At 40.5% G+C, this 16,061-nt stretch overlaps 2 protein-coding genes across 4 annotated transcripts; both read right to left on the bottom strand.

The window, feature by feature from the left end:
• Positions 1-3,837: 3,837 nt before the first annotated feature.
• Positions 3,838-6,825, bottom strand: tnfsf13b (TNF superfamily member 13b). The gene is made up of 6 exons (XM_005747185.1): positions 6,325-6,825; positions 6,083-6,188; positions 5,490-5,546; positions 5,095-5,219; positions 4,667-4,817; positions 3,838-4,459 (listed from the first exon to the last, which is right to left on the bottom strand). The coding sequence occupies exons 1-6, from the start codon at positions 6,556-6,558 to the stop codon at positions 4,347-4,349; spliced, it is 786 nt and encodes a 261-aa protein (XP_005747242.1). The 5' UTR covers positions 6,559-6,825; the 3' UTR covers positions 3,838-4,346.
• Positions 6,826-7,269: 444 nt separating this feature from the next.
• On the bottom strand, positions 7,270-12,846 carry abhd13 (abhydrolase domain containing 13). 3 transcript variants are annotated; one of them, XM_005747182.2, is made up of 2 exons: positions 12,457-12,846; positions 7,270-11,123 (listed from the first exon to the last, which is right to left on the bottom strand). In XM_005747182.2, exon 2 carries the CDS (start codon positions 11,087-11,089, stop codon positions 10,034-10,036), a length of 1,056 nt encoding a protein of 351 aa, XP_005747239.1. In that variant the 5' UTR covers positions 11,090-11,123; positions 12,457-12,846; the 3' UTR covers positions 7,270-10,033. The 3 variants fall into 3 exon arrangements, with proteins under 3 accessions (XP_005747239.1, XP_005747240.1, XP_005747241.1); XM_005747183.2 differs by lacking the exon at positions 12,457-12,846 and adding an exon at positions 12,366-12,420; XM_005747184.2 differs by lacking the exon at positions 12,457-12,846 and adding an exon at positions 12,045-12,121.
• Between the last annotated feature and the right edge of the window lie 3,215 nt (positions 12,847-16,061).

Genomic DNA, 16,061 nt, shown 5'->3' on the forward strand with positions numbered 1-16,061 from the left:
TCAATGGGCCGAGATTTCCAACACTGGCAGTTTTCATTCTCGCCATGGTTTAAACCTTTGAGAGAACCATGGAGAGGAGGGAGAAAAAGCACTGATTGAATGGTACACTGTGATTTTTATGTGGGGGTCTTGGTCCAAGTGTGTGTGTGTGTGTGTGTGTGTGTGTGTGTGTGTGTGTGTGTGTGTTTAAACAAATGTTGCGGGCTGTGTGTCATCCAAAGCCCGGGCTTGGAGCGGTGAAGAAGATGGAGAAAGAAGGAAAGAGAGAGGGGGAAGCAGCAGAGTTGTGGCAAGCCATAATCTTTCTCCCCCTTTCTCATCATCCATCTGATGTGCTTTGCTCTCTTCTGCAATAAGCTCATGTCCCTGAGAAAAATGCCTGGAAAAATAAAAGATTCAATAGGAAGAGCTTGAACGGCGACAACTTTCAAATCTGCTCAAACTTGCCTTGTACCCATGCAGATTGCTGTTTTGTGATGGTTTGATTTTTCGGCAGGAATATATGAATTATAGATCAGCTTATATTTGCAGATCTCATGTGGACAGGGGAGAGAGGGAGAGCATTTTTAAACCCAATCACATGTTTGCAATGTTAAAAACAGATAAACCTCTTATTCAGCTTGGTCAGTCACGTTTTTCAAATCAGAAACAATTGACATCTAACTGAATCCAAAAACCCCCCAAACTATATTGAATGGCGAGCACAGAACACGGTGTTTAGGATGTAGAGTAACGGATGGTGCAATCCTGTTTGTTGATAAACCAAATCCTCACTTAGAAGAGAAATCCATGCACTGCCTCTGCCAGTTCAGCTGGAGGGCTCTGGATCAGCCTGATTACTCTGGGCTGACAGCAGCAGATCGAAGTAATCTCCAAATTCTACATAAGTATGTACACGAAACAAACATATAGCACATTTAGCTGCTGTGAGCTAATATGAGCAGTGCACATTTCATTAGTATTTGTGGGAGGGCAACAGATCTACATATGTACACAGTGAGAGTCAATGCTCTGCAAAAGTGAATGTCTGTCTGCAAACTCTGATGCCTGTGCAAGCAAGTTAGTGAAACGAGGCATGCTCGGTTTTATAATCAGGATTCAGGGATCACCTTTACTCCCTGTCATCTGTCTCACCTGTCCCAAAGGTACCAAACAGGGAGAGAGAGAGAAGGAAAGCAAGGGAAGTACAGATGGGAACAAAGAGATAGTGAAACCCACAAGGGATAGAATTGGAGAAATGAGAAAATAAATGAATTGAAACTGAAGACTTCTTGGAATTTACCCACTGTTAGTATAACAGCGCTCCTTTAAGTAATCTTACTTCTCTGTCAGAGTAGATAATGTGCCTTGTGTAGCTGTTGAATAAAGCAGAACAGGTAAAAAGGTCATTTGTAGAGCTGTTTTTCATCTTTATTTCTTTAAGACGCTCTTTAAAATATGATTTTACAGACGTTTCGGAATATCTGCTTTGTGCATCTTTGATATTTTAAACACTGTATACACGCACCGTGAGTGCACGGGTGTGTGAACTACACACAGCGCCAGCATGAGCGCACAGCAGGTCTCATTTCCTCATTCTCCGGTCAGACACTGGTTTCTCTTTTGAAAGCGGAGCCCAAAATGACATCAGTTTCCGCCAAGACACAATTCGTCACCATGGCACCGCACGAAGACATTTTTGACCCAGAGGGAGGAGCATCATGCTTGACACATTTATAGCAGAGGTCTTTGCTCCACTCTTCCCTCTTCTCTGACACCCCCCCCCCCCCCCCCCCCCCTTTCTTTCTTTCTCAATTGATGTTTGCCCAGCCGCCCGCTCTGTTTACCACATCATCAAAGAGCTTCTCTGACTTCAATGGCTCCGGTTCTCTGACCTGACCCACTCTCCTTGTGCATTTCAACTTCAAGGTCTCTCTTCCATGTACTCTTGCACTGATACATATTTGGGATCTTTGAGTGAATTTAACATCCAGCTTCTCAAGACTTCTATTTTAGACTTCTTCCCTCCCCCACTTTTGATTTCAGTGCTTGTCAAACGGGCTCCAAGGGCAGAATGCCTGTTGAAGAAGTGACCACCCACTGGGCTTTGTCTTACTCTTTGCCACGACTGACAGATGGCCAGTTTACATAGAAAGAATATCGCAGATAAAGAGAAATCCAAAATACTAAAAAAAATCAACCTCTACAGTTTGAAGATTCATATTTCATTTTAACTGCCATTACGTCAGGAGGTTTTAAAACAAAGTAGAAGATGCAGGCCCTTTATTTGAGGCAGCTCTGGCTGAGGAGGTAGAGCGGGTCGGGTCGATTGTTCAGTCCCTGGCTACTCTAGTCTGCATGTCAACACATTAGCATTCACACATTCACATTCAAATGCATCTGTGTGAGTATTTGTGTAATGCTGGACAAGGTGACTACGTATGTATGACTGAATGAGGCTTGTCGTAAAAAGCACTATATGAATACCTGTCCATTTACCATTTATGGTATTGGCAAAACACATAAAATAAACATGCATAATAATTTAGTCATTAAAAATATTAACTGTATTTAATAAATAGCAAAGTATTAAAGAGAAGTATGAAGATGAGAAAATAAAATGTCCTGCAGTGAATACATCTACGGTGCTTCCCAGGTGGCAGCAGGTGAAAAAGCTGTGGTTGGGTTCAGTATTGCTGATGCTCTGCAGACTGGTGCAAATGATGTCCTTGGCGGTTTTAATCACCCTCTGACCACACTTCCAGACTCAGGCCTTTCACCTCCCTTAGTAAATTTATTATCGCTAGAATTATAACGTTCCAAGTTAGCTGGTTACATTAATCTGAGTCATTTCTCAGATTTATTCACCACAGGGAGAGGTGTATGGTTACCAGGGTTCCCTGGTAACCATACATCCTGAAACCCAGGAAGCTGAACTGTTTGCCTGCTCCGCTCAGCAACCGATGTAAACAGTGGTGTGTGTCTTGTCTAAAATCAACAGTTTAAATAGTTTACTTAAACTGGGCTTACCATTAAATAGTTGTGGAACAAAAACATTTTTTTTGACTGTCACTGTTTTCATATGGGTTTCCTGGCAGCCAGATAGAAGCCAGATTTTCCTGTTAATGAATTGTGTTTTGAATACAAGGAAATTGTGGGAAATACTTGAGCTATGTGTTATAATTTTATATCATATCATGTCATGGCAAAATCAGGTTAAGTTGTGTGGCGTTTTGCTTAACATTTTCCTTTCCCGTGTACAAATCTGTGTTTTCCTGATATGTTATATTGCACGAAAAACTCATGTAAGAGAAAACCTTTTTTGTGACTAATTGTTTATTTTTTACCTTTGATATGACAATTATAATACAAAACCACTGACAGTCAGTAAAGATTAAAACTAAACAATCCCTCTGATCTTATACAGTGTGTAAAGTACTGATAATACTGCATGATTTATGGCATAAAAAATTCACATAATGTACTGTAATTAAAACTGCGAATGTATTAATATTGTCCAGAATATATAAGAACACACTCTCGGGTATAACGTTCACTCCATCTCTAGCTTATACAAAATCTAGACTGAAGAATACACTGAAAAAGTGTCACTATTTTCTCCTGGGCTTTCATGCATTCGTGCATGGCAAATTCATTGATCAGTTCCTTTGAAAATGAAGACATCATCTGCCTAGAGTTTTGCCTCAGGCTAAAAATAGGGTATTGCTGCTCCTGATCAACCTTATTTCTCTCATTGCTTTTGTTCTGACACACACACACACAGACACACACACACGCACACACACAACTCTTTCCTTCTTGTGGTTATTGATGGAACATCAGCCTCCACTCAGAATGTCTTGTGAAAGAATTGTCACTTTATTGCATCTGAATATTCATATCAAGTGAGTCATGCTGGCTTATGTCTTTATATCTGGACTAATAAAGCATATAAGAAGAACCATCTGAGTTATGCAGTAATGTGGCTGCTGCTAAATGAAAGATTATGTGATTAATATTTGGTCCTTGCCACGTGTGCAACTATCTGAAGAAAGCTTACTTGATTCTAACAGTTTCTTACAATGTATATATGTATGGCACAAATGAATATAATGCATGAACATAATAAAAAGGACAGACCTTAACCCTTAACCCTCTGTCTCTCTTGTGTCTGCTCAGGCTTAACAAGCTAGAAGTTGCACAGTACATCATTCAGCCAGTGGTGAAATGGCTGCTTCCTGTGTTTTTGTCACAACACCAAGTCAGTCAAGGTCACCAAGAAATGTAGTATGTTGCTGCCATTCCCCCATCTCTGGCACTTCATGGCTTTAACGTCTCCCCTTGGGTCCGATGTGAGGTGGCACAGTTTAAGCCAGTTTGAGAGCACCCAGAAAGGTGGAATCTCCACTCAGGGACACGTCTGCTGTGGCCCGGGGGATCAGAAGCTCCAAGTAGTCCCCAGCCTCCAGTTTCACAATACCTGAGGGATGTAAATGTCTGCATCAGACCTTGAATTGGTATTTTCCATTATTACGCACTCCTTAAACTGAAGCACCAACATGCATACACAAACACACAAACAAATGCTTGACAGCTTGACAAAAGAGGAAGTGGGTTGATTAACCTCCACAAGAACTGTTGTTTAAAGGAAGAACATATCTTGGCAAATACAATAACACAGATTCACCTCCTGTGTAGCAGGTGTTGAACGATTGGACAGGGTTCATGTTTTGGATGCAGCGGAACAGGGACACATACTGAGGCTCGTTTCCAACAACGTTTGCCTTCCACCGGAACACCACGTGACCCATTGCAAAGGTGTTGTCCCTGTAGAAGACCTGTGCACATCAGAACCACCAGGTTAAAACCACGGGGTGTGGTGGGGGCATTGGTGCTACAGCACCGCCTAATTTATTATGCACGCATAATTTATATATTCTCTTCTTTATCTGACCTTTGTTCAAGGTCTCTCAACCAGCTGCATGTTTAGATTGAGCACACCCTTTTTTCTGCACCGTTTGTAAGGGGGAAAATAATATCTGATGATTTGGAAACGGACTGGCAGCACCCCCCTGTGGCAAAATCATGGAATGACAATTTCAAAAAAGGACATACCTGACTGTACACATAATAGAAGCCCTCCTCTCGGACTAAAATGCGGTCACCTTCGGCCTCCAGGGCAGTGCCTCTCTTTAACCCAGGCTGCCAAGGGATGCCTGTGTACGTATCTCTTAAAATTTCTAAACCAAAACATAACATCATTATGGAAAATGCCCCACAGCACATAAAGATACATCTTTTGTAACAGTCACCATATTTGTGAGTCACTTAGTTACTGTAGACCTCATACAGCTTAAGTCTAAATTCTGACTTTGTAACAATGGCTCTGATTAGTTTGCAAAGACCAAAAGATCTCAATATGAAACAAGAGGTAAATACAAACCAGAGGTAAGTTAAATAAACAGACAAATCAAAACAAAATGTCACAGTTATGGTCTAACATCTTGTACCTTTCACGTAGTTTTTTCTGCTGTCGTTTGCCAGCATCTGCAGGAAAGACTGAGAAACTGCGAGCAAACACAAGAGGAAACTATTTTTAAAAGTTGTTTCTTTTCTGTCTCAACAAAGCTTGTTCCTTAACCGTTACTCTTGTTCATTCTTATCCATCATTTTTTTTTGTCTCTCCCATTTTTGGGCAAAAGTGCATCATCGGTGCCCAACAGCTCAATAAATTTGGCCTTATACTATGCACATTAATCAACTAACAGCAATATCTGACCACATGAGATTTTTTGGGATTGTGAGTCATATGTTAAAGTAAACAGTGTGTCTGGGGAACTTAGTGTGGCGGGATTTAACACCCTCCACCCCCCTGCCCACCAAAAAAAAAGAAAGAAAGAAAGAAACCTCTATGCACAATTAAACACGGGTTAACAATGTTACAGAAAATTATACACTACACATAGTACCAGTAATAAAAGTGTGTGTTATTTTTCTTTTTTCTAATCAGGCAACAGAGTTGAAAAAACAAAACGTACATTTTTGCAAATATCTCATGCGTGAACAATAACTGTAAGTCTCAAGTGCACCCTCTATGTCTTACTTAACACTTCTGCTCCAGACACCGTTCTCCTTCGTCGTGTTTGGATGAAGGCAGGTGGACACTCGGGCTGACGAGCAACATCTTTGATGTTGTTTGGAATCTCCACCTGCACAGACATGATATAGCTCTTAGAAAAACAGTAACTGCAATTAAAATACAATATTTTGCACATCTTCGTAACCTTGTGCAGGTGGGGTGCTTGCTGTCGTTCCCATGTGGGGGGTGGACTAGTGTTCTCTCACCTGCAATCTGTCTGCGCTGGGTTGTCCCTCTTCTCTCCCACAAGAGACATCTGATTGAAGTTGCTCTATTTCAGCTCTGAGGGCTACCAGCTGGTACAGAGACAAAGCTGAAAGAAAAGATGAGCTGAGAGCGGCCAGCATCAACAGGAAAACTGGCCAGGACAGCATTCTTTCACTATCCCCTTGTCCAGAGCCAGGCTTAAGACCTGCCAAAACTGCCATTGCAGGACCCATACAATCTCCAGAGCGAGCTCACACTTGCCACATGACCAGTTTCACGCCTGAACTATCCTCTCCCTCTCTTCTTACTGTATTTGGAATGGCGGATGTTTGCTTTTGTTATCAAATGTTCTCTAGTATCTCCAGTAGTACCGTAACTCCCGTCTGCAAGCAAGATTGATTTCCTTAACTCTCACTTTTGTCCTTAAGAAGCCAGATCCAGTGCAGTCTGAGGGACTACGCAGGATAAATACTTTACAAAAAAAATGGTAAAGAGCTTCCCCTCTATTGTTCCGCTAAGCTAACCACACTCAGCTTCCTGCCTGACCAGAAGCCTTGACAAATCTCTCTCTCACTCCTCGGTTTTCACATCACAAAACACACGTCTTCTTCCACACAATAAAAATTGACACGCGAGTGGGCACAAGAGTGGAACCTGGCAGCAAAATGGAAAACAGCCAAGGTGCGAAACAGGTAAAGTGATTTAAGACTGAGAAGTGAAAATAATACCGTATAATGCCACCGTTATTTCAGAATTAGATGCACACTAAAATAAGGAAGTGAATAAATTCATCTGTGAACAGCAACACAAGATGGCAAAACATACAAAACTGTTATTCTCAGAAGTGTGAAGTTACTTGTTTTAGCACCCTGAATAACAAAGCACACACACACGCAGACACACACAAACTCCAACTCAAACCACAAAAAAGATTTTAATGTATCAATTTATTGCATGTTACAGTACAGAAAATAGAAAGTGAAAATGTGTGCTTACAAAAGAAGTTGTCGACATTGTTTAAAAATCGTAAAGAAACAACTGGAAAATGGAAAAAATTGCTCAAACTGACCGCCCTGTACTCAGAAGTCAAAAGATGACTCATTCAGATGTTTGTCTGTAGTAATAAATCATCAGTTTTTCTTCAGAGCATACAGAAGCGGAGCGGTTGTGGCAGATATACACAAAGTATGTCGAGACTGTGCATGTTCATTCCCACACAAATTTGCCAAGACTCGATGTTATTACATGCCAGCTTTAAAATGCAACGTACCAATTCTGAGTTATGGCAACATTTTCGCCAGCATTTCTTCCGAATAGATTCACATAAAGAAAAAAAAAAAAAAGTCCCACAGTGCACTGTCGCATCCGATCGGCCAATGATTTTCTATAAAAACTTAAAACACATTCAATTTTATTTGTTTTCATCCACAGGGTGTTAGACTGTAAAAGCACATTTGGCTAGGATGAAGACTCAATATCCCATTTATTATTAAATTTGCTTCCTACCAGGCTACAAAATGGTAAATCAAGTGAATGACAACAAGTTCCGCAATCTTCTCTCGAATGATGGGATGGTGCAATTCTAAGTCACAGCAGAAGTGTAAAACAAAGCTAGTGGAGCCAAAAGAGTGTATACTCACATGGTTGTATGCACAATGTGCATTAACTCAGCATATGGATTTGATATAATACAAAAATGTCCCAAAATGTTCAGTGCCGCCAGTAAAATAAGTCAAAGAAAAAGGAAGAAAAGACCAGCAATATACGATTTCTATAAAGCATGTTCACTTAAGACCACCATTTACATTCATAGTAGGATTTCGCTCATTTGTCAAGTTACAGTGATGCACAAATTTGGTCTTCTGGCATTGTCAGATTTAGTTTAGCATACGTCTCAAACAGTATTAAATATGGCTAAGGAGATCTGTTGAGTTTGTTCAAATGGCTTTGATACCACTGCACTGCCGCGTGCTGCATTTAGAAAGCAAGAGCTGATAATAGCGTTTTAATTGTCGAGCTCCGCTCCATCCCATGGAAGACATGCAGGAAAGGTTAATTAGCTCATTAAAAGCCCTCCAAGTGAGTAAAGCCGTTTTGCAAATAAGCATGGGGTGACAAAATCTTCCAATTAACAATTACAATGCTGATGATAAAAGCTAAGAAAAAAGCTTACACCTCATTCCTAAATACACCTCTTCTTTAAAAAACAGTTTCTGTGTTTTGGGCTTTTTTTGCTCCCTAAAATGATTTCAATTCAGTATTCAAATGGCCAAATGCTGCACAGTAAATTTTTAGGAACTATCTTTCTTGGTAATCATTCGTCATGTCTGTAATGCCTCCCAGAAATCTCACATGGTGTGACTAAAGGGTGAGAGGTATAGGGCAAGTTCACATTCCTCAGTCTTTGTTAAAAAATAATTCTTAGAATTTCATTAATCTTCAAAAGTTAATCTCTGCCCTCAAAATCCCCCTATTAGAATTTGCTGGACTGCAGTTTCTTGTTGATTTGCAGTATTAACTTTGGGAAATTACACACTAAATTTCTCTTGCTTAGACTACTGAGGACTCATAATATCTGCAAATCTTCTGAATACTTTTTTTGCACAAAATGAGAACTATGTAATTTTTCCCTATTGTGTTCCAGCGGTCAGCAGGGGCAAGACCATTACACCAACCGATGATTCCTTCGGTGCACAGACATATAACACACTAATGTAACTTGCTGTAAAAGGTTCTTACCATAAACTATAGAAGCCAATGTTGCATAATAACCCCTAAAGCCCAATTAAAAAACAAAGACCTTTTCTTGTGTGCGCATTGCATTTTAACCAGGGAGAACAGCGTGTAGATTATCTTAATCACAATGAAACAGAAGCAGCTAGACAGGAAATAAGAGGTCCATAAGTTATTTTTGACAGGCAGAAGTATCAAACATGTCATTTCATCTTCCTGACCACTTCATCTCAGCAAACACTTGTGGCTGAATATAATTATTCAACAGGAAGCTTTCTGCTACTTTTAAAAGTAAAGTTCAAAGGGTGTATGTGTATAGACAGTAATCACAACAATATCCTTCTATGCCAATCTGTTGCACATACATCAGATTAACGCTTAAAGAGGGAGAGGAAAAAAGTACACTGCTCAAAGTATTGCTCAGAAGATGTTAGCTCATATAATTAAACACTTGGGTAAGTTTAAAAAGAAAAGTGCAATTTAGAAAATTAAATATATTTACACTGAAGGCCTAGACTGCATTATCAGGCCTAGCTCAGTTTATCAGATGAACTGAAATTTTAACTGCAGTAACAATCAGTTTTCACTGAAACACCATAGGCCCCTATATGGACGCAGTAACAAGAGAAGCTGTTTCACTGACTTTAATTCATTCGAGCAGACTTACTAGAGCAAAGTCTTCTGTGTTGTGACATGTATGATCTGGCTTCATTCGTTAAAAAATGTCAAAAATACATGCATACATATCTGCAAACAAACTCAGGAGGACATTCTTACCCTCTCTTAGAACCTTGAAACAGTGAAAATATTTTGACATGTTAAATTTACAGAAAGGTAAAAAGAGTGAAATAAAATAAAACCCCACACAAAAGGATTAAAAAAAATGTACATTCTTCCCAAGAATCAGTGAAGCTTTCCCAATCAGTCCACTCAAGCCCATGAACAGTCAGTCCCTGACTTTTTTTTTTTTCTTTTTTAGATAATGGTGACGCTAGCTGAAGGCTGAGCGCTCTCCTCGTGGGCATGGCTCTTCAGCAGGTCTTTAATGAACTGCTCCAAAGCAGCAAAATAGCCCTGACACTGCCACGTGTCGTTGTGCGTGCCCTCTGGAAAGATAGCCAGGCGCTTAGTCCGTGCAGGAGACAGCTCGTACAGTTGTTTCATCATAACTGGTGGGATGAGCTGATCAGACAGACCAGACACAAACAGCGAAGGCATGCGGCACAGCGCCACCTGTCTATAGGACAGGAACTTATTCCTATAGCACCACAAGGGGAGCAGGCGCATGGGCAAGAAGGAGAAGAGCGTTGCTGCCATATGGGGGATGCTGAGGAAGGTGTTTTCAACAATAATGGCTGCTACTCTATGAGGGTTGACTGATGCCAATCGAACAGCCACGGCACCTCCTAGTGAGCGACCAAAGAGTACCACCTTTGTTTTGTCTAGATCAGGGCGGGTCATGACATAGTCCAACGTGGCCTCGGCATCAAGGTAGAGCCCATCCTCGCTGGGCTCACCCTCACTTTTTCCATAACCACGGTAGTCCACCAGCACCACGTTAGCTTTCAGATTGACCAACATTAACAGGGCGTTTGGCACCCTGTGACCAATATTACCTGCATTACCATGGAAATAAAGGATCGTAGGGGGGGCAGAAGAAGTGGGGCAGCTTTGATTTCCAGCAGTGATTCCAGGAGATGTGTCCCCTCCTGTGTAACGAAGCAGGATGAGGTTGAGCTTGACACCGTCCTTAGTACGAATATACACATTCTCATGTGGGATTCCTGTTGGCATGGGAACATAAAGGCGAGAGGAGGAAGGCTGGTCAGGAAAATAGAGGAGAACATCCTGAAATTTGTAGAGGATGCCTGCCACAGATGCTAAGATGAGAGCGAGGAGAAAAAATCCTCCATATAGATGGAAGGTGAGGATAAGGGCCAAAAGGGAGACACGACAGGCACCCCAGGACCAGGACACCAGAGTGAGGGTGCAACGCTCCATTGCCCCCCACAACCTCCACGGCTTCTCCATGGCTACACAAGAGCTGAATCACAGGCCACACACTCTGCAACAAACCAATAAAAACCAAACAAAAACATTAATGAAACAACCAAAAAACACAAGGAACCAAAGATGATTTGGCAGGTAATTGCATCAAATACAGAAGTTCTTGCATCAAATACAGAAGTTCTTGTATCAGTATATGATCATGCACAATATCCATAACAGTTATCAGCCGACTTCATAAAAAAATACTGATGCAAAACTGAACATACTGCTCATGTACCAATACTGGGAAGTAATGAAGACTATGTTATCCCACCTAATAAAAGAATTAAACACCAGTTAGTGTTCATTAAATTATTGCAGGCATTCATGAAGCTTTGTTCAAAAACCTATTCTGTACAAAACATTTTTTTGAATTAGACAATCAATTAAATTAAGCATTAAAAGAAGGGTTACAAATAAAAAAGGACACGTGTCCCTACAACAGCAACCATATATTCCGATATTTTAATCAACATTGTGTGTCTCATGCACAAGGCTAAAATATGTATGAACTACAGTCTTGAGCTTTAGAAATAATGAAGCACAAAACATGATGAAAATACATTTTATCACAATTTTATTTCACTATCATAAGTCAAAGCTCGTGCCATTTGGTTAGTTGACATGGAAGGACCCCTATGTATTCTGTCTAAAAACATTCATATACTTAAACCAGGACTGTATCATTTTTATAATAACAGTAATAGTAAAACATCACTGGATAATGTGTTTGACTGCAGTGGGTCTGTTTTCCGCCTCCTGCTATATCAGCAACCTATAGGAGCAATCAGGTGTGCTCAGCCAACCGAAAGGTGATGGGAACCAAACCCTGGTGAATATACTGGCTTATCAGGTGGCGGTAAGATGTGTGCACTGCTGAGGTTAGTACGGGAAATTAAGGTAATGTATGCTGAAAAGATGAAGATGGAAATCTTACGAAGGAAAAAAAATGTCTCGACCCCACCCACAAGGAAAAGCGTTGACAGCTGCTGTCAGCCTGGTGAAAAGCTCATACGACTGGTGTTAGCAGGGCTTTGGCAGTTGGTATCTAATTTAACTGATCGTCCATCGTTAAGAGCAGCCAGTCATCACTCAGTATTTTTTTGGCCTGTCAAAAGAAGCTGTCAAATCAGTCACGACTGACACACCATGCTTTGAATTTGCTGGCTATACAAACGAGTTTAACCCCATTAAATGACCACTCGCTGCAGCCGAGTTAGATGAGTAACTGAAATGCTAACTACTAAGCTGTCCTTACCTTGCTAGTGCTGTTAGCAGTCTTATATGTAGCTTTTTAAGTTAGCCACCTAGCTAACTCGTCAATGTTAGCTACGGAGCCATCTACTTACCCTTCTCTCATTTTCAGCGTCTCAGCTCCACGAAATTTTAGTAAAACACTAACGCACAGGCAACACAGCCACTGTCATTCAACTCTGTATCTACTAACAAGATTATAGTTACAGCAGCAAGGTGAGTGACAGGCTGTCAGCGACAACACCGGTGACACTAGCTGCACAGCTGGTTAGCATTACTGGTGTAACCTTTTTCAGTTCCGTGTAGAGCTTAGAAAAAGAGAATGGGTTCCTGTAAAGCTGCAGTCCTCGCACATCAATATAAACTGCGTTTCAGCGTGACAAAGCACTAAAGTATTTCAAGTGCTAATTTAAGCATCGATCAGGTGATACTTAAAGCGTGTAATGTATGGCACGCCGCCGTAGTAAGGACGTGCAGAATATTAAATACGATGTATTGGCCGAGCTCACGCCTCTGCGTGTGCTATTTAATTTTCACCCACCAGGTGTTGCTATTAGATAGAATATACAGCATTCCAGGGCCTAAAAGCAAACTTCAATGACCGATGCAGCATTGTTACTTGTTTACTTTATTTACATTTTTAATTTTTGTTTTTATTATTATTATTATTATTATTATTATTATTATTATTATTATTATTATTATTATTACTACTACTACTAATAGTAATAAAAACGAAGTCAGAAGTGACAGAGAATAAAGTCATGTATGAGAATAGTGAAATAGTTGTAAGGTATGTGGTAGGAGTTAGAGTTGAGTTCAGGGTGGGGGGTGGGACAACAGAGCCTGTTCTTGTTTGCCATGGTATTTACAGGTCGACAGATGAGGACAGGCAGGAGTCTCTGTGGACTATGATGTTTGCTGATGACACTGTGATCAGTAATGAGAGTAGGAAACGTCTGGAAGATTACTTGGAGAAGTGGAGGTATCCTTTGAAAAGAAGATTAATGAAAGTCAGTAGAATCAAGTCAGAATACTTGTGTGTGAATAAGAGGAGATCGCGTAATAGTGATGTTGCAGGGACTAGTGAGGGTGAACAAGTTCAGATGCCTGGGTTCAACCATCCAAAGCAACATACAGTGCACAAGAGCAGTGAAGAAGAGAATCTAGGCAGGGTAGAGCTGACCGAGACCATTGCTTGGGGTGATTTGTGTCAGAAGAATAACAGCAAGAGTCAGAGGGAAGGTTTACAAGATGGTAGTGAGGCCTGCTATGATATATAATTTGAAGAAAGGAGACGGAGATGCTAAGGTTTTCATTGTTAGCAGTTAGGGATAGATGAGATGGAGGCAGATGATCCACTGTGATGACCACTAAAGGGAGCAGACAGAAAGAAAAGAAGAAGAAAGAAAAACGATTACTATTGACTGACTCGTTAGATTGAAATAAAATAACCTCATATTCACAAAATGGCAGAGTATTGTGACTTGCTTTTCATTAATGACACAAAACTATTGCAGGAAATTATCATTTCTATGCATATTTTAGACCGTGATATAGGCTATCCACTAACAAGTTACATTCTTTTAAAACATGATCTCAAAGTTACAGATGGTTTTAATCTATTCAGTTCCCAAGAATGAGTCTCTTATAACTTGAAAATGTATGAGAGCCTACTGCTGTGATCTCAACAGCAGACTATAAAGAACAGTTTTTATGTGTTGGTGGAGTCAAAACTGACACATCTCAAAGCTTTGAAAAATGGGTCACTTGTAGGTGTGAGAAACATAACACTGCTGTGGCTGCTGAAGGGACTGTCCTTGAAAAAAAAATCCCTCAAAGAAAGAACAGCTCAACCTTGCTGCCTTAAGCTGCTTTTTTTAGTTAAAGCCAACAAAACAACAAAAGTTAAAATAACTGAGAATTTGACTTGGACCTGGGTGATGTTGCATGTCGTACGTGCTTGTGACTTTCAAATTTCATGGTGATCTATAAAACTAATTAGAAAATACAAACACAGTGGAAGTTGTGCTGCAAAGGGGTTTCTAATTTTAATAGTATATGTTAATATTTCCATTCTGAGTTGCCCATTGGTAATGATTCGTTGGTGATACTCAGTGTGACCTTGGAGGAGACAGATTATGTGCAGACCAGCACAGCTGTAGGCTGTTCACCTCTCTCCTTGGGGTTTGCTGATTTGATTCCGTGTTGTTCGAGTCAGCAGCGGCTTCATAAGCTATGCAAATCTTCTCATAAAAGAATACACCAAAAATACAGCCAGCACATGAAAGCTCATTGTCGATTACAGTGTATTAATTATTGCTGGAGTAAGAGGTGCTGACACAAGTATTTGCTGAAACTTTAAAGTCGCACTGTGGAGGCTGTTGAGGAGAAAATGGTTGTGAAGTAGTGTCCACATGCTGTGTAACTGCCCATGACCTGTTCTGCAAGTCAGCAGTTTCTTTGAATTTATGGATTGATTAGTTGGTTTGTTGCTGTAGTGTTATTTATGTCATAACAATGAGCAACATATAAAAATTAAAAACATTTGTGTTTAGTATTTTTTTTTTATTTCATTTTTTCCTTAGTAAAATGCAGTGCTCATTTTTAAATAAGGATTTACAAAGGAAAGTGCTCTTTGAACTGAATCGTCCAGACTTACAAATGAGAAACTGTTTTTTTTCCCAGCTTGAACAGATTGACTTTAAGATTATGACCATGTTCAAACTCCATTCATTATTCAGACTGAATAATAAAAAGGGAAATCTACTACACCAGAATCTAACTAGTGTAGTAGCCATGTCATTGGCATTGACCCTACCTGCTAGAGGTGCTTATTGTATCTATGCAGCAGAATGCATAGTGGATGAGTGCACACACATACACAAATGCACGCACACACGCACGTACACACCTACACCTTGTCTCTTTAGGTGATGGTGAGTGCTGCTTTCAGCCTGTAAGAGACTGACAGCTGGCAGCTTCACTCCCTCTTACCTATGACTCAATTACCTTTGACATGTCAGTCAAAACATCTACTACACAAACACTCGCTCACTCTCTCTTACTTTGCAGCTCTCGTATCCCATGACTCAATTACTTGAAATATAGCACTCTAAACAGCTGGAGGGCCCAAGCTCAATAACTCGCAGTCAGAGCTGTAAGAAGGACGAAGCAAAACTGTGGCGACCCAGCTGGGAATATCATATCATCAAGCCAAGGGGACATGCTTATCATTCACCTCACACCATGCACCATGTGGCCTTCTAGAGCCAGAACCATAGAATAAATTTCTACAAGGGGCCCGTGGTTCCCATTGATAAAATAAAAAACAATAACACAACTTCCACAGCAGATGTCAAGCCATTTAAGCGCAGGGATATTTAGTCAGTCAGCAACTTGTTTTTCACCGGACACTAGGTTTTTAACTTTTTTCATATAAGAGTTGCCATCATTGTCTTTGTGCCATGCTGCGTTTGGACATAGTTTGGCTTGTTCCATAATAACATGCAACACCTCTTTGGTTTGTTGATTTCTCAGCATGCCATGCATAGAATGATAGATGGTTGTGACCATGACTACAATGTAAAAGTGTCACCTTGGAGACAGAGTATTCCTTTGAGTCAGAGAGGACAGCTACATAATACCAAGTCTTTATTTTACACACAAAACATGCACACGCACGGACATGCACGCACAC

Source organism: Pundamilia nyererei, unplaced genomic scaffold (assembly GCF_000239375.1).
Source record: "Pundamilia nyererei isolate P.nyererei 1_Seehausen unplaced genomic scaffold, PunNye1.0 scaffold00190, whole genome shotgun sequence".
Classification (NCBI taxonomy): Eukaryota; Metazoa; Chordata; class Actinopteri; order Cichliformes; family Cichlidae; genus Pundamilia; species Pundamilia nyererei.